General features: G+C 41.1%; 2 protein-coding genes across 3 annotated transcripts in view; one reads left to right on the top strand and one right to left on the bottom strand.

The window, feature by feature from the left end:
* The window catches only part of cryz (crystallin, zeta (quinone reductase)), a 60,422-nt gene extending 60,219 nt beyond the window's left edge, over positions 1–203 (bottom strand). For both annotated transcript variants that reach the window (XM_072574878.1, XM_072574882.1), the window contains exon 1: positions 3–203. The gene's annotated coding sequence lies outside the window, so the exon portion shown is untranslated. The remainder of the gene's footprint in view (positions 1–2) is intronic.
* tyw3 (tRNA-yW synthesizing protein 3 homolog (S. cerevisiae)) lies at positions 19–23,312 on the top strand. The gene is made up of 6 exons (XM_072574885.1): positions 19–324; positions 2,174–2,254; positions 7,489–7,587; positions 8,870–8,941; positions 13,586–13,719; positions 20,501–23,312. Exons 1-6 carry the CDS (start codon positions 160–162, stop codon positions 20,694–20,696), a joined length of 747 nt encoding a protein of 248 aa, XP_072430986.1. The 5' UTR covers positions 19–159; the 3' UTR covers positions 20,697–23,312.
* The last annotated feature ends 491 nt before the right edge of the window (positions 23,313–23,803 follow it).

Below are 23,803 nucleotides of genomic sequence, written 5' to 3'. Positions count from 1 at the left end.
GCCTGAACATTAAGCGATTAGAACCACATCGAACACCGGAAGTGCCGGTCGCGTTCCTTCTGTTGTCCCACGGAGGCCACCGTCCCCTGCGGCCGTTAACGTTCACTTAGCGGCGCGCGGACTGTTACCCCGGCAACCGCACCCCCATTCCCCCCAGCCATGGACAGCTTCCGCGAGCGCAAGGAGCAGCGGCTGCAGGCGGGCGCCGATCGGAGCCGCGCGGGCGGAGTGGACCCGGAGATCAGGGCCCTCGTGGACACAGTCAACCGCTCGGAGCGCTTCAGCACCACCAGCTCGTGTTCAGGCCGAGTGCTGCTGCTGGCGGTGAGGGGGGCAGCGGGGGGGGGATGTAGTGATCGGGATGGGGGGGGGGGCGTAGGGTAATAAAAGGTCAATTTGGGGAAAGGAATATGGGGGAGAAGAAAGGGGGGAGTGTGGGGATGTGAGGATGTGGGGTGCTGTGGAGGTGGATGGGTCATGGGGGAGGGATGGAGGAGGGGGAATTGGGTGGAGATGAGTGGAATTTGGGAATGGGGGTAATGTGGGGTTGGGGAGGGGGGTAATGTGGGTCGTTGAGGAGAAGGGAATTCGTGAAGGAGAGAATAAGATAAAAGAGAGATGTGATAAGGAGTTGGGGGTGAATGGGGAGTGAGGGGGCATTAAGGAAGTAGGTGAGGAAGGGTAGCAGTAGTGAGGAGCAGTGTTCCCTCTGAGCACAGCCACCCATTGACCTTCATGTTCTAGAAACTCCTGTCACAGCTCTGTGCCTTTGTGGAAAAATTACAGGAACTTTAGGTGAGAAGTGGATGGAGAGTCGAGGGGTAAGGTGGAAGGTGAAAGCATGACTAGGGCATTCCCCTGAATTTGTACACCTGAAGAAGGCTATGTAGAGGAGAAAAAAAAATAACACTTTAATAAATGTACTGTTAGCAGTGGAGCTCTGTTTGAAATTGAATATTGTCCTTAAACTCCATTTCCCTAACCTCCCTAAAAATAGAGAGGTTTTGCTGAAGCTGTATAAGGTGCTGGTGAGGCCACACCTGGAGTAATGTGTACAGTTTTGGTCTCCTTACTTGAGGAAGGATGTTCTGGTACTGGAGGGCGTGCAGCAGAGTTCACAAGGTTGACTCCAGAGTTGAGACGGTTGGCTTATGAGGCGAGTTTGTGTAGACTGGGACTATACTCAGTGGAATTTAGAGAAAGAAGAGGGATTTTATAGGACCATAATATTATGAAGGGAATCAATAAAATAGAAACAGGTTGTTTCCACTGGTGAGTGAAGCTCGAACTAGGGAGCAGATTTAGGACTGAGTTGAAGGGGGAACTTCTTCACCCAAAGGATTGTGAATCTGTGGAATTCTCTGCTCAGAGAAGCAGTTGAGGTTACCTCATTGAATGTTTACATGGCCAAGATATGTTTTTGAACAGTAAAGGAATTAAGGGTTATGGTTGAGCAGGCAGGTAAGTGGAGCTGAGTCCACAAAAAGATCAGCCACAATCTTATTTGGGCTCAAGGGGCCAAATGGCTTATTCCTCCTATTTCTTATGAAATATACAAGTTGGAGGAGTATCTGTCATTCACTAGTCTTACTGTCTTTCTCTCTTTTGAGATGTAGGAGTAGTAGCTGCATAATGTGGGGATAAAAGTAAACTGACAGTTGTGAGTGGGGGGGACTGTGTGACCCACTAAGCCACAACTGAGTTGCTGAAAACTTAAGGGACGTAACAGCCTAATAGTATGATTGCTGGACTTGTAATCCAGAAACTCGGCTAATGTTATGGGAACCTCGGTTCAAATCCCACCATGGCAGATGGTGGAATCGGAGTTCAATTTTTAAAAAATCTGAAATTCAGAGTCTAATGATGATCATGAATCTATTGTCGATTTTTTGCAAAATCCCATCTGGTTCATTAATGTTCTTTATGTGCTCAGGCCTGCATTTGACTCCACAGCAATATATTTGACTCTCAACTGCCTCTGGACAAATAGAGATAGGTAATAAATGCTGGCCTAACCAGCAATATCCTCTTCCTGTGAATTAAAAAAAACTTATTGTTGGCAACTACTGGCTTAAGAGTGTGATCTGGTACATTAGTTGTTTGGTGTAGTATTGATCTTTTATGATGGATCAATGCAGCCATGTAATCTGTAACATACTTGTGATTTGTTTAGGGCTCTGATCAAACTAAAGTACAAAAACAGAATTGCTTGTGGTTATTTGTGACTCATCAGAAATGTCGGAAAGAAGATGTGGTGAGTTACCAATATTTTGTACTCCTTAATTTCTCTAGTTTTGTCTGACAGAGGATTTTCTTCAATGTTTGTATCACTAATTCACCATCCCTTAGTTTTCATAGTAGAAGGCATTAATAGCATTACAAAATTACTAAATTTTGGGCAAAAGGAGGGGAGGCAATAAATACAGTAATTTTACAAGAGAAAAAGTTCTAGGTAAACTAATGGGACTAAAGACTGATGAGTCGCTTGGATCCAATGGGATGCAACATAGGATATTGAAAGAAGTCGCTGCAGAGATAGTGAATGCACTGAAAGTAATCTTCCAAGATTACTTAGACTCTGAAACAATCCCAAAGGATTGGAAAATGCCAAAGTGATACCTTTGTCTAGAAAGTAAAGGAGAAAAATAACAGCCAACTATGGACCAGTTAGCTTAATGTTTGTTCTCGGAAAAATGTTAGAGTCCATTTTCAAAGATCTCTAATAGAAGAGCATTTAGAAATACATAATATAATCAAGGACAGTCAGCATAGCTTCGTAAAGGGGAAATGTTGACTGAAAATATGTTGCTGGAAAAGCGCAGCAGGTCAGGCAGCATCCAAGGAACAGGAGAATCGACATATCAGCTGCCTGAAACGTCGATTCTCCTGTTCCTTGGATGCTGCCTGACCTGCTGCGCTTTTCCAGCAACACATTTTCAGCTCTGATCTCCAGCATCTGCTGTCCTCACTTTCTCCTCGGAAATGTTGACTGACAAATTTACTAGATTTCTTTGAGAAAGTGACAAGTATGATGGCGAAACAGGATATAGTGGATGTAATATATTTGGATTTTCAGAAGGCCTTTAATAAGATACTGTACAATAGGCTACTTAATAAGAGCCCATGGTGTTGGATTGAGGATTGAATGAGTCATGGAAAACAGAATTGGGGTAAGGGGGCATATTCAGGATGGCATCATGTAACTATGGAGTGATACAAGGATCAGTACTGGAACCACAATTACTCAACAATATTTGTTAATGACTTGTAAGAGGAATTATACTGTAGCCAGATTTGTCGATGACACCAAAAGAGGCCAGTATTGACGATGGCGCAAAAGGTCTGCAGAAGGGTATAAACAGACTAAGTGGGCATAAACTTGTATGTAATGTGGGGAAATGAGGTTAGGCACTTTGACAGGCAGAATAGAGGAGCTAATATTAATTAAATTGAGAACTGGTGGCTCATTGGTTAGCACTACTGTCCCACAGAACCAGGGACCCGGGTTCGATTCCAACCTCGGGCAACTATCTGTGTGGAGTTTGCACATTCTGCCCACGTCTGCGTGGGTTTCCTTCACGTGCTACAGCTTCCTCCCACAGTCCAAAAATGTGCAAGTTAGGTGAATTGGCCATGCTAAATTGCCCATAGTATTCAGGGTTGTGTATGTTAGGTGCATTAGTCAGGGATTAATGTAGAGTTATAGGGGAATGGGTCTGGGTGGGTTACTCTTCGGAGGGTCGTGAATTTGTTGGGCTGAATGACCTGTTTCCACACTGTAGGGATTCCATGAAAACTACAGAACAGAGGAGAATCCTTGTACATAAAGCTCAATAAACTAGTTTCCGAGTTCCTATAATAGGAAACCAAATGGAATGTTGGCCTTTATTTCAAAGGGATTGGAATATAAAAATAGGCTCATTAGACTTATATCGGGTGTGGTGGTACTGACTTATTAGAGAGGTTGAGTAGGTTGGACCTGTAACCATCTGAGTTTAGAAGAATGAGAGGCACCCTTATTGAAACATGCAGGATTCTGAGGGAATTTCACAGGATAGCTTGTTCTTGATAAAAGGGTCTAGATCGAAACGTCGAATCTCCTGCTTCTCGGATGTTGCCTGACTGGCTGTGCTTTTCCAACACCACACTTTTCGACTCTGATCTCCAGCATCTGCAGTCCTCACTTTGTCCAGTGTAGATCGAAAAGGTCGTTTCCACTATTAGTAGAGTCTAGGTCCATGGTTCAGAATAAGAGGTCACCTTTTTAAAACAGAGGAGGAATTTCATTTCTGAGGATAGTGAATCTGTGGAATGGTTTTATCACAGGAGGCTGTTGAGGCTCTGTTGTTGAATATATTCAAGGCTGAGGTATACATGTTTTTAATCAGTAAGGGTTTTGGGGAAATGTCAGGAAAATGATCAGATCAGCGATGAAGCAGGCCTGATGGACTGAAAGGCCTGCTCCAATCTCTCAATTTCAAGTTCAGACATCTTTCTAAGTGGCATGGTAGGAAATGTCTGTGTAGCTTACTGCTGGTAGATAAATGTCTTGACAAATACAATGTTCACCTTGGTGTCCATTCAATGGGACACGCTGTGCCTTTCACTCAGAAATAACTGATACTTCCATGAACGTCTGGAGTGAAGCTCACTTGGTCGAGGAGATGATTGAGCCCTCAATTTTTCAACTACTACTTCTTTACTGATACTAACTTTTTTAAGTTCTGCAGTTACACAAGTACCTTGGTTGCCTAGTATTTCGTTCCATGAAGACAGACACCTAGTAGCTGCCTGGTTTCTTGCCCGCTTCTCTGTTTACCACCATAAATTCTGCTGTCACATTTAATGCACCCATATTTATCCTCACTAATCTTCATTTCACATATTGAAAGAAGCTTTTTTGCAGTTCTCCATTAAGTGTCCCTCACAAGCTTACATTCATCTCTTTTTCCTATCTTTGTCAGTTTCTTGGCCTTCCTTCGCTGAGTCCTAAATTGCCCCATATTTAGGCTTCCATTATTTCTGGAATTCATACAAGCAACTGCCTTTGATCTAATGCATTCTTTAAATTCTTTCATTCACCATGTTGATTGACCTTTCCTTTTGTGCCTTGGTGAATTGTATATCTGTTGTAGGCCTTATAATGTTTCTTTAAATACTGGCAATTGCTTGTCTAGTGTCAAATCCTTATGTATTTTCTCAATTACCTGACCGAACCTGCCCGTCATACCCTCATAGTTTCTGTTGCTCGGAGATAAGACCCTGGTTTCATAGAGTCCCTTCAGCCCAACATGTCTGCAATGGCTAAAAACAATCACCTAACTATTCTAGTCCCATTTTTCAGCATTTGGCCTACAGCTTTGTATGCCTTGACACAGGTGCATATCTAAATTCTACTTATTAGTTCTTTCTCATTACAAAATATTAAACCCAAAATAGCCGGATCTTTAATTGACTGCTTGACATACTGTTTCAGAAACTCGTCTCATACACAATCCAGGAATTAATCCTCCTCAGTATTTGGGCCAACTTTATGAAACTTGTCTCTTTGCAAATTGAACTCAATATTACTGTATTACATTAATCTTTAATTTTGTTTATGATGTAACCAACGGTATCACTACATTTTGGTGCAACATGCTATTTCATATCTCCGTTATATTGTTCAGTTTTCTTGATAAAATTCTACTAGAGGAAATTGTTTCCCTGTATTTGATCTATTGCGTTCTTGTTCACAATCATTGTTTAAATCAATAATATCCTGGGGTTACCATTAACCAGAAGCTAAACTGAAGAAGCTATGTAAATACTCTGGCTACAAGAGCAGGTCAGGGACTCTGAATTCTGTAGTGAGGAACTTGCCTGCTATTCCCTGTGCTTTCTAAAAGGCACAAGTCAGGATTGTGATGGGCAACTGCCCATTTGTCAGGGTGGACACAGCTGCAACAACATTCAAAGCAGGACATCATCCAAGACAAAGCAATGATTGGCTGAAAATGTGTTGCTGGAAAAGCGCAGCAGGTCAGGCAGCATCCAAGGAGCAGGAGAATCGACGTTTCGGGCATGAGCCCTTCTTCAGGAATCCTGCTGCGCTTTTCCAGCATCTGCAGTCCTCACTTTCTCCTAAAGCAATGATTGGGCATTACACTGCGTCCATCACATTCAGTATTCACTCCCTTTACAACAAGCACACAGTTGCGGTCGTGTGTGCCATGAACAAGATGCATTGCAGCAACTCATGAAGAATACTTTATCAGTACCCTCCACTTCCACTACCTAGTTAGGGCAACAGATGGATGAGAGTTCCCCTCCAAGTCTCACATTATTCCCTGCCTTGGAAATATGCCATCATTCCTTCACTCATTGGATTAATTTCCTGGAACTCCTTCCCTAACAACATTGTGGTTGTCCCTATACCCCAAAGACTGGAGCAGCTCAAGAAGGCAGCTCATCATTGCTCTTCCCAGGGTAACTAGGAATGGGCTATAAATGCTGAACTAGCCAGTAATACTCACATCCAATGAATAAATACATCTTAAAACTGACCCAGTTTTATTGAAAGCCTCAATTGAGCTTGATATGGAGATGCCGGTGTTGGACTGGGTGGGGTGTACAAAGTTAAAAATCATACAACACCAGGTTATAGTCCAACAGGTTTAATTGGAAGCACTAGCTTTTGGAGCGCTGCTCCTTAATCAGGTTGTTATTTAGTTAATCACCATTAGATGCTTTCGTGGGAACAGTTATTCATTGCCTACTCTGATTAGGCACTCGTGAGTTAGAACACCTCTATCAAATTTTCTCTCAAACCTCTTGAAGCGGAATCCTGAAATTTCCAGTCTATCCATACGTAAGAATTGTTTCTGTACCCTCTCTAATGTCTTACATTGTTTCTAAAGTGTGGTCCACTGATCCAGCCCCACATTCGGCTTCAGCCAGAGTTTTATGTTTAAAAATGTTTACCAGAGCCTTGCTTTTGTATTTTATGTCACACTTTATGAAGTACAAGATCCTGTATGTTTTATTAACAATTTCTTAACCTCAATGACTTAGCTGCCTATATCCTTTGCTCGTCCCTAGACCTGTCTCCATCATCCGTTCAGGTTGATTCCTTGACATAACTTGCTATACACAAATGTTTTCTCCTTCCACTTCTGTGGCTTTTGCCAGTCAACTTCAATCTATATCCGCTGGATGAAGATCCCACTGCTACTGGAAGGTGTTTCCTCATGTTTACTCTGTCAGAACTCCCATGATTTTGAACAACTCTTATCAATCCTTTAACCTTGTCTCAGAAGAGCAATTTTATCTTCTCCAGTCTCACCACATTCACTGAAGTTTCTATACAAGATTCTCTTGGTCTTTTTCAGAGTTTAATGACAGGTGGGATTGTACTAATATTCAGGAGCAAGTTTAGATTTATTTTTGGTGTGAACTAGTGTGTTACCTTTTGTTTATGCGTTCTATTCTTCCTCCATTCTCCTGTAGATTGCGGGTTTGCTGAAAGCAGAGGATAATGCAGTGTTTAAATTTGAGCCATTTGTTCTCCATGTCCAGTGCAGGACACTAGAGGATGCACAACTCTTGGTAAGAATCAGTTGCTGAGTTACCTGCGTTACTCAAACTCTTTCTTCATTGTAGAAAAGTAATCATCCACACTTAATGAAAAGTTGCCTTTTGTCTGAAAAATTCTGGAATACAAAGAAGTGAAGCTTCAGTTTACGGAGCCTTGATCTAACCTGTCTGAGTTGTGGTACTGCAACTCCGGAGGGATGTAATGGCTTTTGATATGTAGAGCCGATCCACCCAAATGGAAAGAAGCATTTAATGTTAAATTATGAGGAAATATTGTGTAACTTTGGTTAGTATTCCCTTGAGTTTAGAGGATTGAGGAGTGATTAATTATTTTTCATTCATTCATGGGCTATAGGCATTGCCAGCTGGCCCAGCATTTATTGCCCATCCCTACTTGATATTGAGGAAGAAGTGATGAGCTACCTTCTTGAAGTGCTACTGTCTGGTGTAGGTAGACCCACAATGCCAGTAAGGAGGGAGTCACAAAAGTTTGACTCAGCGGCAATGAAGGAACAGCAATATATTTCCAAGTCAGAATGGTGAGTGGCTTGAAGGAGAATTTGAAGGTGGTGGTATCTCTGTGTACCTGCTAATTTAGTCCTTCTACATGACATTTGTCATGGTTTGAAAGAGACTTGATGAATTTTTGCAGTATATCTTGTAGATGGTACACATTGCTGCTGCTGAACATGAGTTGTGGAGTGGAGGGGGGACTGAATATTTGTGAATGTGGTGCTAATCAACCGTGCTGATTTTTCCTGAATGGTGTCAAGCTTTGTGAGTGTTGCTGGAGCTACACTCATCCAGGCAAGTGGAGATAGTGTTCCATCCTACTTCATAATTGTACCTTGTAGATAGTGAACAGGCTGTGGGGAGTCAGAAGGTGGGTTACTGTTTGCAGAATTCCCAGTCTGCCCATGTATGCAGAGATTTTATACGTTTAGGCGAGTTCAGTTTCTGGTCAATTGTCACCCCAAGGGTGTTGATCTAATCAATGTAATGGGAATATTAAAATGATCTGAGAATTAGTATAAATACATTTATGGGTAAGCTAGATAGGTAGTTGAGGGAGAAAGGAATAAAAGGAAATGGTAATTGTGTGCAATGAAAAAAGGTTTGTTTGAAGAATCAACACTGGCAAGAACTACATGGTCCAAAAGGCTTGTTTCTGATCGGGGAATTCTGTGTAAAATGAGCATGTAGTCAATTAAAATGTTTTTAAAAATACAACTACCTTAAATCAGGACAGTTTTATTTTACTGATTTACTGACTGGCTACTGTTCTGGATTACAGCACTCTGTCGCTATAAACTCTGGCTTCAGGAACTCTGGGATCACGGTTGGCAAGAAAGGCAAAATAATGATGGTAATGTGGCGTCTTGCATGTAGTATTGCATTAAAAATTATTTGCGCATTTTAGTTTTAGATGAAGGCCTGAAAGTTAATCACGCGCTGCCTATTAGAATTTCATTCTGAACACAATCTAAACTAATCTCCCTTGATGGTTTCCATATGTGAGTAATCAGTGAGCTCGGTGCCCCTGTGATCGAATTCCGCATCAAGCTGTATGGACTGTGCAACTTCCATTGCCTTCCGATTGAGCCACTGTAGCTCCCTTCCCTAGGTTATGTTAAGCCCTGGGAGGTCGTGTCCCATTAATCAGCCTGCCTCACTGAGACCTCTTGTATTTAATCATTACACCCATAGAATGATACAGCACAGGAGGTGGCCACTTGAGCCATTTTTCTGTGCCTTTCTTTGAAAAAGCTATTCATTCCATTCTCCTGCTGTTTCCCAAGGCTGCGCAAGTTATTCTTTTTTTAAGTATACCTTTCTAACTCCTTTTTGAAAGTTGTTATTGAATTTGTTTCCATTTCCCATTTGGGCTTCATATTCCAGGTCACAATGTGCTCCATCTTTAAACAAAAGATTTCAGTGCTACCTTTAGTTCTTTAAATAGAGTCAGCTTAAAAACCATATGGTTATCAACCCTCCTAACTTTTTATTGTTTTGTGGGATGCAGATGTTGCTGGCAAGGCTGACGTTTGTCATTTCTGAAGGCCCTTGCAATGAATTGCTGCTAGGATCATTTCAGATAGTTTTAAGAGTTGACCACATTGCTGTGGGTTTGAAGTCCGTCTTAAGTTAGACCCTCTGGTCAGGCGAGCAAACTTGCTTGCCCAAAGGACATGAATAAACCAAGTGGGGGTTTACAATAACCTGTATGATTTTGTAGTTACCATTAGACGAGGGCTTTAATTCCAGATGTTTTTTATCAATTGAATTTAAATTCTGCCTGCTTCCATGGTGTTTCCGCAGCATTTGCACAGGCCTCTGGGGTACAACTTTGGTGACGTTACAATATGCCAATATTGCTTTCTTAAATGTGACAAATACTTTTGCAGCTTATAAATATATTGACTGGAAACCTACTCACAGATTCAAACAGCACGGAAAAAGCCCTTCGGCCTATCAGGTCTACTGACCTAACTACCGCAATAAGGCATGCTGATCTCAATTTTTCATATCCTTGAATGCTATAATATTTGAAGAGCTCAAACAAATATTTTTAAAAGTTTGTAAGGTTTTCAGCCTCCACAACCTTACCAGGTAGTGTGTTCTAGATTCCCACCACCTGCTGAGTGAAAAAAGTTTTTTTTCCCCCAATCCTCTCTGAATTTCCTGCCTCTTACCCTAGAAATTTACCCTCACTGACTGAGCCCTCAAACGAGGGGAACAGTTACTCTCTCTACACTGTCCATACCCCTCAATCATGTTCCCCCTCAATCTTCTGTGCTCTCGAGAAAACAATCCAAACCTATCTAGCTGCTCCTTATAGCTCAGTCTCTCAATCCCAGCCAACATCCTGATGAACCTCCTCTGTACTCCCTCTAGTGCTGTCACATCCTTCCTGTAGTGAGGTGACCAGAACTGCGCACACAACTCCAGCTTCGGCCTGACCAACGCTTTGTATGTCTCGACATTTCCACCTTGCTCTTACACTCTGTCATAACTGATGAAAGCAAGTGTTCCATACACTCTTTCTTCCTAACTATCCTATTCACATGCCCTGGTTACTTCAGGGACCTGTGAATAATTACCCATGATCCCTGTGTTCCTCTGAGCTACCCAGTGTCCTGCCGTTCATTAAATACTCTCTCATCATGTTTCTTCTTCCAAAATGCATCACCTCACATTTATCAGGGTTAAATACTATCTGCCACTGATCTGCCCTTCTGACCAACCCAGCTATATTTTCCTGTAGCCTACAAACATCATCTTTGCTGTCAACTGCTCAACCAATCTTGGTATCATCTGCAAACTTGGTTAACATTCCCCCAGCATTTTCATATATATCATTTCAGTATATAAAAACAATGAGTCCCAGTACTGATCCTTGTGGTGCACCACTGAACACTGGCCTCCAGCCTTCTCCCATTACCCTTTGTGTCCTATTACTAAGCCAGTTTCTGATCCATCTCACAAACTTTCCCTCTATCAGTCTCCCATGTGGGACTTGGATGAAAGCTTTGCTAAATCCATATAAACTACATCAGCTGAACTTCCCTCATTAACTCATAACTGTAAACATGCCTAAAGATAGGCAGTTCCAATTTTTCTATTCTGCATTCTTCATTGTTGTTGAAGTTATCAATTCTTGAATGTTAATGTTTGTTGTCAAAATAAACGTCCATCATTGTAAATGTCTCTGAGAATCAGCTTGACATCACAGGCAAGGAGCTACAGTTGTTTAACTTCAGTGCTAATATTGCCATAAGGTGATAGGTAAGGATTGACATTTGTCTTTGAAGTCTTTGTCAGAAACCAAGTCATGGCGAAGCTTCCAGACTGATCATTGTCGCCGTTAGATGCCTTGTTTAAAGTGATTTGGAGATGCCGGTGTTGGACTGGGGTGTACAAAATTAAAAATCACACAACACCAGGTTATAGTCCAACAGGTTTAATTGGAAGCACTAGCTTTCGGAGCGATGCTCCTTCATCAGGTGGTAGTGGAGGGCTCAATCACTACCACCTGATGAAGGAGCATCGCTCCGAAAGCTAGTGTGCTTCCAATTAAACCTGTTGGACTATAACCTGGTGTTGTGTGATTTTTAACTTTGTTTAAAGTGAAGAGCAAATGTTCACTTACTATGCCACTAGATGGCAGAATGGTCAACCAATTCTGTCAGCTCATCCTGTAAACATTTGTTGATCATTGAATTACACAACCTGGACTGCTGTCTGCTTTGTGACTGAAAGTTAGCAAAGTAAAGAGCAAGAGAAATGTAGCCAGGCTGGGAAAGCAATGGAAAGGTAAGTGCAACAGCTTTACAAATATTTGGATTTGCAACAAGTTGGGATGTGGGTGTTGCTGGCACTGCTGTTCTTCAATGCCCCCAGAAAACATTAGAGAACCATCTTGAATAGAGTGGAGTGGTTGAAGCTTTTCATGTCTAAATTAAGAGTCAACACGTTGGCCCACATCTCTGTTCGGATTCATTTACCTAAACAGTTATCCTGGGAAATTTGGAGTGTTCCTGGCTAACAATAAAACTGAGACACCATCACTGACAAATATGATATAAGCTCCACCTCCACTTCCCCTGGCCTAACAACAACCTCGCCACTGATAGTACCTGATTCCTCATTGACTTTGTTTTACTCCCTGCCCCAGAACAAATCAAAGGAACCACCCTCAAGAAAATCCCCCCCCCCCCCCCCCCCCCCCCTCACCATCTCTTGGACACTCAAAACCAGTGCAGAAGAGGACAGGAACAATGTGAAATGAACTGTATTCCAGTCAAGAACTGATCCTGCTCACTCTCTAAGCAATAGGCAGAATCAGCAGCCATTACATCATGCAGAAACAAAGTTCAGAAGTTCCCGATTTCCAGAAAAATGAGGATCTTCCAACATTCAGTCAATTCCTACTATAACAGTTTAAATTTGTCTCCTGATCTTCCTTAATATGTTAAACAGGAATAAATTATTGATGGCTTTTGCCCGAACTATCACTTTTACTGCTCCTCAGATGCTGCCTGAACTGCTGTGCTTTTCCAACACCACTCTAATCTAAATTATTGATAAGCCAATCTACACACTCTTTCCATTATTTTATAGATATATTTGGTCATGACTAAATGACAATTGCTCTATATGAAATACATCAAGGACCATGTATTTTTCTAAATTACTGAGGTTCTTTAAGCAAGTAATCAATCTTATGGCTCGTCTTTGGGCATTTTCCAAGGTCACTATCACCATCTGTAGAGACCAGATCTCACCACAGAAGTCCTGGTGTGATTTGATCTTTCCAGTTGGAAACTTGTTTATCCTTGACAGACTGAGGAAATCCTAACTTTAACAGTGAGTTGTGATAAATGCTCTCACTGTGTTTAGCTGCCCTCCTTATGCTGTTTATGTTTGTGTTATCCTGAAATCTTTCTTTGCTCCTGAGGTAAGTTGAAAGACGTTTACTAGGAAGAGCAGAGATGGAGATGGCCTGATGGCATTATTATTGGACTGTTAATCCAGAAACCCAGGTAATGTCCTTGGGGCTAGGCTTCAAATCTTGCCACGGCAGCTGGTGGAATTTGAATTCAATAAACATCAGGAATTAAGAATCTAATGATGACCGTTAATCCATTGTCAGTTGTTGGAAAAATCTATTTGGTTTACTAATATCCTTTAGGGAAGGAAACTGCCATCCTTACCTGATCTGGTCTGTGTGTGACTCCAGATCTATGACAATGTGGTTAACTCTAAACTGCTTGCTGGGTAATTAAGGGTGGGCAATAAGTGCTGGCCTAGCCTGAGACTCCCTCATCCTGTGAATGAATTTTTTTTAAATGTGGAAAAGACAAAAGAATGTGAAAACTGCATAAGCACACATTTAAACATGCCAAGATATGGGTGGCAATATCCCTACTTTAATGGAAACATGCTACATTTAAACACCTGTTGAGTCTCAAACTGCTTTGATATTTGTTTTTTTTTCTCTTGTCATTAGGCTGTTCGCAGCACCCATTGCCTGGAAGTTCCTTTGTGCCATCAAGGAACGGTATTGGTGAGTGAGGAGTACATAGATTACCTAGTGCAAGTGGCTAATCAGAAAATGGAGGAAAATGAGAAGAGGAGAAAAAGGTAAAATGGCAATTGCAGGCTTAAGAAGTCTGTTCGAACAATATGAGAGAACAGAGAACGAATTTTACTTGTGTAAACCTAGCTCCGAGTAGCAATCTCACTTTAGAGTCAGCGGTCGTAGAGTCACAGATATGTACAGCATGGAAACAGACCCTTCAGTCCAACCCGTCCATGCCGACCAGATATCCCAACCCAATCTAGTCCCACCTGCCAACACCCGGCCCATATCCCTCCAAACCCTTCCTATTCATATACCCATTCAAATGCCTCTTAAATGATGCAATTGTACCAGCCTCCACCACATCCTCTGGCAGCTCATTCCATACATATACCACCCTCTGTGTGAAAAAGTTGCCCCATAGGTCTCTTTTATATCTTTCTCCTCTCACCCTAAACCTATGCCCTCTAGTTCTGGACTCCCCGACCCCAGAGCAAAGACTATGCCTATTTACCCTATTCATGCCCCTCGTAATTTTGTAAACCTTTATAAGGTCACCCCTCAACCGTCAACGCTCCAGGGAGAACAGCCCCAGCCTGTTCAGCCTCTCCCTATAGCTCAAATCCTCCAACCCTGGTAACATCCTTGTCAATCTTGTCTGAACCCTTTCAAGTTTCACAACATCTTTCCGATAGGAAGGAGGCCAGAATTGCATGCAATATTCCAACAGTGGGCTAACCAATGTCCTGTACAGCTGCAACATGACCTCCCAACTCTTGTATTCAATACTCTGACCAATAAAGGAAGGCATACCAAACGCCACCTTCACTATCCTATCTACCTGCGACTCCACTTTCAAGGAGCTATGAACCTGCACTTCAAGGTCTCTTTGTTCAGCAATACTCCCGAGGACCTTACCATTAACTGTATATGTCCTGCTAAGATTTGCTTTCCCAAAATGCAGCACATCGCATTTATCTGAATTAAACTCCATCTGCCACTTCTCAGCCCATTGGCCCATCTGGTCAAGATCCTGTTTAATCTGTGGTAACCCTCTTCGCTGTCCACTACACCGCCAATTTTTGTGTCATCTGCAAACTTACTAACTGTACCTCTTATGCTTGCATCTAAATCATTTATGTAAATGACAAAAAGTAGACGACCCAGCACCGATCGTTGTGGAACTCCACTGGTCACAGGCCTCCAGTCTGAAAAACAACCCTCCACCACCACCCTCTGGCTTCGACCTTTGAGCCAGTTCTGTATCCAAATGGCTAGTTCTCAGCTGGATTGACTGAATGCCATTCTGTTGGAGGGACAGCATTGAAGCTCAATCATCTCAGTTCCAGGCAATCAGTGCAGGATTTCCCCAGATTAGTTCCTGAACCCAGCAATCTTCAGCAAGTACATTGTCATGTATAGAGAATTGGCTAATGAATAGAAGGCAAAGTTATGATAAAGGTGGGCATTTTAAGGCTGGCAACCTGAAACCAGTGAACTACCACAGAAATTGGTGCTGGGGGCACAATTATTTACAATATGCATTCATGATTTGGATGACATATGAATATGTTACCATCAGGTTTGCAGATGACACAAAAATAGGTGGAAAGAGAAGTAGTGAGGATGTTGCACAGTCTACAAAGGGATATAAACAGACTGGGTGAAAACTTGGCAGGTGAAATATAATGTTGGAAAATGTATGGTAATGTATTTTGGCAGGGAAATGTAAAAGATCTGAATATATAAATGAGTGATTGCAGATAGCTGCAGCAGAGGGATTTTGGGGGTCCAACGATATGAATCACAAAAGATTCTGTTGGTAGCGAAGAGTATACATATTGGAAGCAATAAATGTCAAACTTTTTAAAAACTTTGTAAATGTCCAAAAATGAGAAGAATTGAATTAAGCAAAAATTGGTACATACTGTATACAAAAATATCAAGCAAGGCAATTTTTTGTAATTTTTTTTTAAAGCAGCTTTCATGCTGGTCTGCAGAATGAAATTAAAGTGGTGAAATGTAGGCAGTCAGCAATTATTAGCAGATTATTGGTGTCAGCAAACGCTTCAAGTCCAAAGAGCTAATATCCAAGTTCAGCCAGTGATGGAGAAGTCAAACAGAATGTTGGCCTTTATTTCAAAGAAAATTGAGTATTGAAGCAGGGAGGTTTTGCTAAAACATACAAGGCACCCGTCCGACCACAGCTTGGAATACTATGAACAGTTTTGGGCTGTTTATCTGAGGAAAGATATACTGGTATTGGAAGCAGTCCAGAAAAGGTTCACCAGGCTGACGCCCGGTGTAGAGGGGCTGTCTTATGAGAGATTATGTAAACTGGGCCTTTACTCATTCACATTTATAAGAATGAGAGAACTTACTTGAAGAATACAATATTATATGGGAAGTTGACAGGGTAAATGCTGAGATTATTTTGGAAGGTCAAGGACCAGAGGATATAATCTCAGATTAAGATGTCACATATAAAACAAATGAGGAGGAACTTCTCTGAGTGCAGTGAATATATGGCATTATTTATTGCAAAGTGTTGTAGAGTCTAGGTTGTTAAGTATATTCAGGGCAGAAGTAGACATTTTTTAATCAGGGAATCCAGGATTATGGGGAAATGACAGGAAAGTGGAGTTAAGTATTATCAGATCAGTCATGATTTCATTGAATGACAAAGCACACTTGATGGGCTAAATGGCCTACTTCTGCTGCTATGCCTTATGATTACTAATGACTTCACCGTATGGTCAGAAATTGAGATATTTGTTGATGTTTTTCCAAGAATCCCTATAGTGGGAAACAGGCCATTTTCCTTTAATGCACCTAACCTACACATCCCTGAACACTGGGCAATTTAGTGTGGCCAAATCACCTAACCTACACATCTTTGGACTGTGGGAGGAATCTGGAGCACCCAGAAGAAACCCACAGGTTTATGTAATGTTCAGCACCATTCAAGATTCTTTAGATACTTAAGCAGTTTATGTCCATTTTGGGAAAGACCTGGACAGTATCCAGGTTTGGGTTGATAAGTGGCAAGTCACTGGTGTCAACTGGTGCCAGTAATGACCTGTCCAACAAGTAAGAATCCAACCATGCTACAGGAGCAAGTCAACTGCTTGGAATTCTGGGGCATTTAAGTCACCACTTGTCTCCAAAGTCTTTCCATCATTCACAGCACACAAGTTATGACACTATTGGAATATGCTCTTTTGCCTGCATGAATACAACTGCAGGAGCACTGAAGAAGCTCAGCATGATCTGGGACAAAGCAACTCATTTGACTGGCACCCCATGCACCAACTTCAGAATTCACTCTCCTTTGAACACAGCAGCATAGTTGGTCAAGACCAGCAGGTAGGAGAAAGTGAGGACTGCAGATGGTGGAGATCAGAGCTGAAAAATGTGTTGCTGGAAAAGCGCAGCAGGTCAGGCAGCGTCCAAGGAGCAGGAGAATCGATGTTTCGGGCATAAGCCCTTCTTCAGGAATTCCTGAAGAAGGGCTTATGCCCAAAATGTCGATTCCCCTGCTCCATGGATGCTGCCTGACCTGCTGCGCTTTTCCATCAACACATTTTTCAGCCAAGACCAGCAGGTACGTGGGAGCACCATAATTTGTAAGTTCCCCTCCAAGCCATACACCATAATGACTTTAAAATGACTTGCTGTTACTTCAGTGTTGTTGGATTAAAATCCTGAAATTCACTTTCTAGCATCACTGTGGATGTCCCGACACTGAACTGATGCAACAATTCAAGAAGGCAGATCACTGCAACTTTTTCAAGGACAATTAAGGATAGACATTAAATGGTTGGCCTTTCCAGCAATGCTCACGTCCGATAAACAAATACAAAGAAAACGTTGATATCTCTTGAATTCTGTGGTTCAGCAGTTTTTTTCATCATGGATCCTGATTTCAACATTTCTGTTTGGAGCCAACAGATAATGTGAGTTGATGCTTGAGAGAATGTGGCCAAATAGCTGGGATCCAGTTGAGATCAAGACAAGCGGCATTCAAACAGAAAACATCTGTAGAGCTGCAGGGTTTTCTTAAACCTACCCTGGCTCTACTTGAATTATTTGGAGAAAATTTAAATGACTTAATAGTAGAAAACGTCATTCAGATTGTTTGCCAAAGCACTCGCCATGACGACAGGCTGGGAAATGCAGATACTGCAATTGTTGAGCATTTATTGTCTATTTTGCAGATTTGGAAGTTTAAATTCAGAAGAATGTAGAGGTGGACAGTGCTGCATTTGTGTAAACTGTTTTGAGGAAGCAGTAGCTGCCAGTGAGTTTCTTCTGCCAGGCATAGCATTCATCTAGATCAATAAAAGCTACAGATCAGCCCTGTTCTGATTGAATGGAGAAACAGACTCCAGGGGCTGAACAATACCTTATTCCTGTAGCAAAAAAGATTCACAATCCAATCATGTTTAAACGTTATTAAAATCTTGTAATGATAGCTTGCAAAAAAGAAAGATATGTCATTTAGCTACAGTTATAACATTTAAGAGACATTTGGATAGGTATATGGCTAGGAAAGGTTTAAAAGGATATGGACCAAGACCAGGCAAATTGGGAGGCAATGGCCTAGTGGTATTATCGCTGGACTGTTAATCCAGATCCCCAGGTAATGTTCTGGGGACCCAGGTTCAAATGCCCCCACAGCAGATGATGGAATTTGAATTCAATAACAAATGTGGAGTTAAGAGTCTAATGATGACCATGTGTCATTGTCGATTATTGTAAAAACCCATCTGGTTCACTAATGTCCTTCAGGGAAGGAAACTGCCATCCTTACCTGGTCTGGCCTACATGTGACTCCAGATCCACAGCGATGTGGTTGACTGTCAACTTCCCCTTGGGCAGTTAGGGATGGGCAATAAATGCTGGCCTACACAGTGATGCCCTCCTCTTGTGAATGAATTTTAAAAAGTGGAATTAATTTAGTTTGGGAAATTTGGTCAACATGTATGAGTTAGACTAAAGGATCTGTTTCCATCTTTATGACTCTGTGGGGTCTTTTAAATCATTTGCGTTGCATTCTTGTAAGAAATGTGACAGCTAATGCACACCCAACAATATTCCACAAACATCACTAAGGTAGTGTCCGAATGATGTGATTTTGTGACTTTAGTTATTGCCTTGGACACTAGGGTGAACTCCCTTGTTCTTCAAGATATTGCCATTGGTATCTTTCATGCTGCATTGGCAGAAGACCATATGTTGGTTCAATGTCCCATCAGAAGGATGAACGCTCCATCAGTGCGACACTGAGTTTTGAACTGAAATGTCTGCAGTGGGACTTGACCTGCAACGTTCTGTCTCTGAGACCTTGCTACCCACTGAGCCACAGCGTAACCCATTTGAGTTTTCATTACTTACTTTCTTTAAAGCACTGGATTCTGGCTTGTGAATTTAATCAAACTGACTTATAATTTTGTGCAATGATGTCTCTGTCTCTCTCTGTTTCTCGTTCTTGCTTTCGTTCTTGCTTTCGTTCTTTCATCTACAAGACATGCAGATGCCTGTTTCTGCTGGATGAACTTGTGCAAGTTGTCCAGACATTCATTAAAATTATTTTCGAACCACAGAGTTGTCCAGCAGAGGGGACTATTCACTCTGTTCTACCTGTGCCAGTTCTTTGAAAGAACTATCCAGTATACTCCCAAAACCATGTAAATTCTTCCTTATGAATAATGCCTTCGAAAAGCTCTGTGATCCCACCAATCTGGGTTTCATTTTCTTCATTCTTTTTTGGGGTGTAGGTATCACTGGCAGGGCAAGTATTTATCTCTTGTTTCCCTTTTACAATTCAAGGTTCTTACTTAGCCTGTTCATAGGGCAATTAGATGCCTTTGCAACAGCACTCAAGATGATTGCATGCACCCCCTGCAGATGTTCAAGAAGGCAAAGTACTCATCACCTGAGGGCAGTTAGAGATGAGCAATAAATTCTGGCCCAACCAGTGATGTGCATGTCCCATGAACCAATTTAATTAAAACAAACTTGACCAGACCAGGTAAGGATGGCAGATTTTCCTCCCGAAAGTTGGGTGAACTAGTTGGATTTTTCCAACAACTTCTTGTTTTTCCTTCCTGTGATAATACAGGATGAAAATTCCAAATTCAGTCGTGTCTTAACCAGCGTTTCTTGTAAACTGCGTAGCAATCAGAAATGTGCCATAGGAAAAAGAAGCAGGACAGATCCAGACACAATGTATATTTATCTTAAAGGGAATGTACATCAATTTTTAAAGAGATTGTACACTGCAACAAGGTGGCAGATCACGGCAAACAGAAATTAGAGGACATATTGATTTTTATTTCACTCCAGGACATTAAAGTACCAAGTCACCTGACTTCCAAAAGTTTTAGTAATCAAATCAAAAAATTGGGGTGGTACAGTTTAAACCTTTGATCTGCTGTCATAATTTTGTGTAGTTTTGGAGTTTTCTAGCATCTCTATGCCTTTGTACAGAGTATTTCAGTGCTCTTTATAGAATTGAAAGAGGCCATTTGGCCGTCGTACTATCACTAGCACTTTGAAAGAATTGTCCAATTTGTTGTACTCCCCACATCTTTCTCCATAACCCTATAACATTTTCTTTTGAGCATTTTTCCAATTCCCTTTTGAAAGTTATTAAATCTGCCCTTTCAGGCACTGCTGTCCAGATCTCACTTTCAAAACAAAATCTCCCCGCTTGATAACTGTCAAAAGAAATTAAATCTGTGGTGTTTAATTATCAGTAATCTTACCAGTAGAAACAGTTTCTCTTTTGTTTAGTCTTATTAAACTGTCTCTTCATTTTGATTCTTGTATGAAATTTAGGTTTTGTGCTGGTCTCGAAGCTGCTCTAAGTGCTCCAGTGACTACTGAGCAACTGGATGAAAAGGTGAACATAGCTGCCAGTGTGTACACTCGCAGAAGGAGGCAGAGAGCTACCAAGAAGGAACGAGGAAATGGCGGAGCAACAGCCCATAGTGATGGCGAGAGTGACCTCGCATTTCTGATAGGCAATACCTGATCACGGCATTTTAATCCTCAGAATGAAATTGAAGAAAACTGCAGCCCTTTCGCACAGTTGGAGAGCCTGAAGGGCTCAACTGTTATCTCTGAAAATCATCTTTCCATCAACAATTGGGATAATTTAATCAGAGGTCTTTTTTTCCCCAGTTGTATGGGTCTTTATTTTCAGACTTTCTTTTTTGGTGAACTAAATTTTATCCTTCTTCATTTAAAAACAAAATGAAGATTTTAAGTAACATTAACCAGGTGAGACTGTGACACTTCAGGTCATGTTAGTTGAAAATTTCTTCAAAGGTTCACTTAGTGAAGGCAACATAATACAAAGGTGTTTAAATAATATGTGTCTCAGATGATCCGTGTTATATTTAATTTAAATACTTGCAAGAGGAAAACATTTGCAGGGCTGTGAGAAAAGGGATGGAGTGTAGGATTGATTAGCTCTTTTAATGAGTTAATACATGCATGATGAGGTGAATGGCTTCTACTACATTTGTGAATAATATGAGAGAGTGCAGAAATAAGTGTATTTGATTGACTTTGCACATGCATTCCCAGCAATACAAGTGCAATTAATGTTGGCTGTACAGTAAGACACTGACCATTTCCATTGTAGTTTTTATATGGTAAAACCTCACTAGATGCTTAGTGTCATCAAATAAAATCTGGTGCCATATTTCTAGGAGTCATTAAAAGGTGACCAAAGCCTGGTTAAAGAGTTGGGATTTAAGAAATGTCTTCGAGATAAAGAAATTCAGGGAAGGAATCCCATAATTTGGAGCCAGGTATCCAAAGGTACAATGAATAAAGGTTACAGAACGACATGCTATTTTATGGAATACACACAACACTGCTTCCTAAATCACTGCATCTCCAGTCCAACAAGGAAGGAAGCATTGCTTGATTAAGTTCTGCAGTGTAAATGGAGCGAATAGCTAATAGAAAGTAAAAGAAAATTGGGGAATGGTGACTGCAACACAGTTGCGTTCATTATAGGAAAATGGGGTGGAGAGGTAATCAAGCATGACAACTCTGTAACAGGTGATTAATCCTCTCCTGGGAAATGGGTAAACAGTACACAGACTCATAGATCAAAATGGGTGAGGGGTAACAAAACAAATCTGGTACCATGGATAAATTGACAGAGTGTGAAACTTAAAAGGGAAGCATATGTTCTCTTAATACTCCCGATATTGAGATTAACAGAAAGCTAGGAAGGACTAGCTTTTGCATTGCACCCTTCGCAACTGTCGGCTGCCCCGAAAGCTGCATAGCCAATGAAATAGATTCTGTTGGTGATTTATCTTAAACTTGGCTTGGCTGGAGAGGCAGGTGTGTCTTCTCAGGTCTACCACAGTGTAAGAATGGAGCAAAAGGCCTGAGGATTGTTAAACCGTAGCTCTGGTTTGAATTATAATCCACAGTTGCTTTTTTGTTTATGACGCTGATGACGTTTTTGTACTTCTCTTTTTTTGTGAAGCATGCTGGATATTTGATGGTTCACTAAAATTCAACAAGACAGTCGCCTTCTTCCTATTCCAATTATGAGGGTAATTGGGCATTTAGTGTCGGAAATAGCAGTCCATGGATACAATTCAGCTGCAGAATTCCAAAAAGAAATACTGAGCTTACTGTTTGTATACAAATCATGACTGGTGGCTACTTAGTTCTGTTATGATGTATAAACTTAACCTTGGCTTCTGTGCACTATAACTGCTTTTGTTGCAAAATTTTTATTTTTAATCAAAATACTACTGTTAACATAATTATCATTTTTGGGCTGTACCTGAATTTAGTTTTCTCCTCTCTTATCTTTTTTTTATTTTTTGATGTATGAAGGGGTGAGGGTCTTCAAGAATATCGAGGCTGGAGAAGTTGGGCAAAGAAGGTTAAAGAGGACTTAATCAAACTGTTCAAAATTGTGAAGTGAATTTGATAGAGTAAGGATATGCAAATCGGAGGAGATAGCAAAAGAAAAACCATCTGGGAGAGAATGAGGAATTTTTTAAAAATAGTGAGTTGCTGTGATCTGTAATGCACTGCCTGAACTGGCAATGGAAGCAAATTAAATAGTTTCAGAAGGGAATTAGATCTGTACTTCAAATATTTACAGCGCCACGGCAAAAGCGTGGGGAAATAAAATTATTTGGAATGCTCGCTTAATGGGCCATAAGGTCCTCTTTGTAACGTGTGATTCCATAATTGATCAGGAGATGTGTTACTTGATAAGGCTGATATTTTACTGTCACACAGTTTTCCTGAAGGCAGGAGTGGATTGGCTTTGTACAAACTGGATTGCTACACTCTGCTTTGTTTGGCCCTTTCACAGAGAAGGAGCGTTACATTGTGTTGATATGGGTCTGCAGCAACAAAGGAAGACCGGGTAAGGACAACAGGTTCCTTTCTCGACAGGACTTTTTTTTAACCAGGTTGACCTTTTATGACAATACAGCAGCCTTGCGGTCATTTTTACTGGAAGCATCTTTATATTTTCAATATTTAAACTGAATTTAAATTTTCCATGTAATTTAAATAGGTATTCCTGGATTATTAATCCTGGTGCCCAGTTAGCCACTAAATAACTTTAAACACAGAATGGTGTTGTGTACATTTTTTAATAAAGGTTTAAACAATTCTTTTCTGCAGTCTGATCTATTTCTTACATTTCCTAAAAAAGCACTACAGCTGAGTAAGATTTACTGAATTTCCCAATAGGAAATAGTGTTAGATTTTTGTAGACTTCTCTATCAAGCCAGTAGATGGTGTGACTCTGTAACAGTCTCGCACTACTGGCTAGTACTTGATTCTGAAGCAGTGGGTGATGGTTTAGCAGAAATCTCCAACCTCCAATTAAATATGGCAGATGGAAGTTATTGTTTTCAGTCCCTGCTCCAAACCCAGTTTCTATTACCTGTGATCCAATTCCTCCCTATCAACAATCTGCATCTGTTCACAAATTGAGTGTCAGGTGAGTTTCCAACCTCATTTTCATGCAATTGTTAAGACCATACAGTATGGCAGGAGGCAATCTCCACACATTGGCGATTAAATATCTTAAATATAAATATTTATTGGTTAAAAAACCCATTTGATTCACTAATACCCTTA

This window comes from Chiloscyllium punctatum, chromosome 7, assembly GCF_047496795.1.
Source record: "Chiloscyllium punctatum isolate Juve2018m chromosome 7, sChiPun1.3, whole genome shotgun sequence".
Lineage (NCBI taxonomy): Eukaryota > Metazoa > Chordata > Chondrichthyes > Orectolobiformes > Hemiscylliidae > Chiloscyllium > Chiloscyllium punctatum.
The sequence above is the reverse complement of the archived record's forward strand: the minus strand, read 5'-3'. Positions and strand labels throughout refer to the sequence as shown.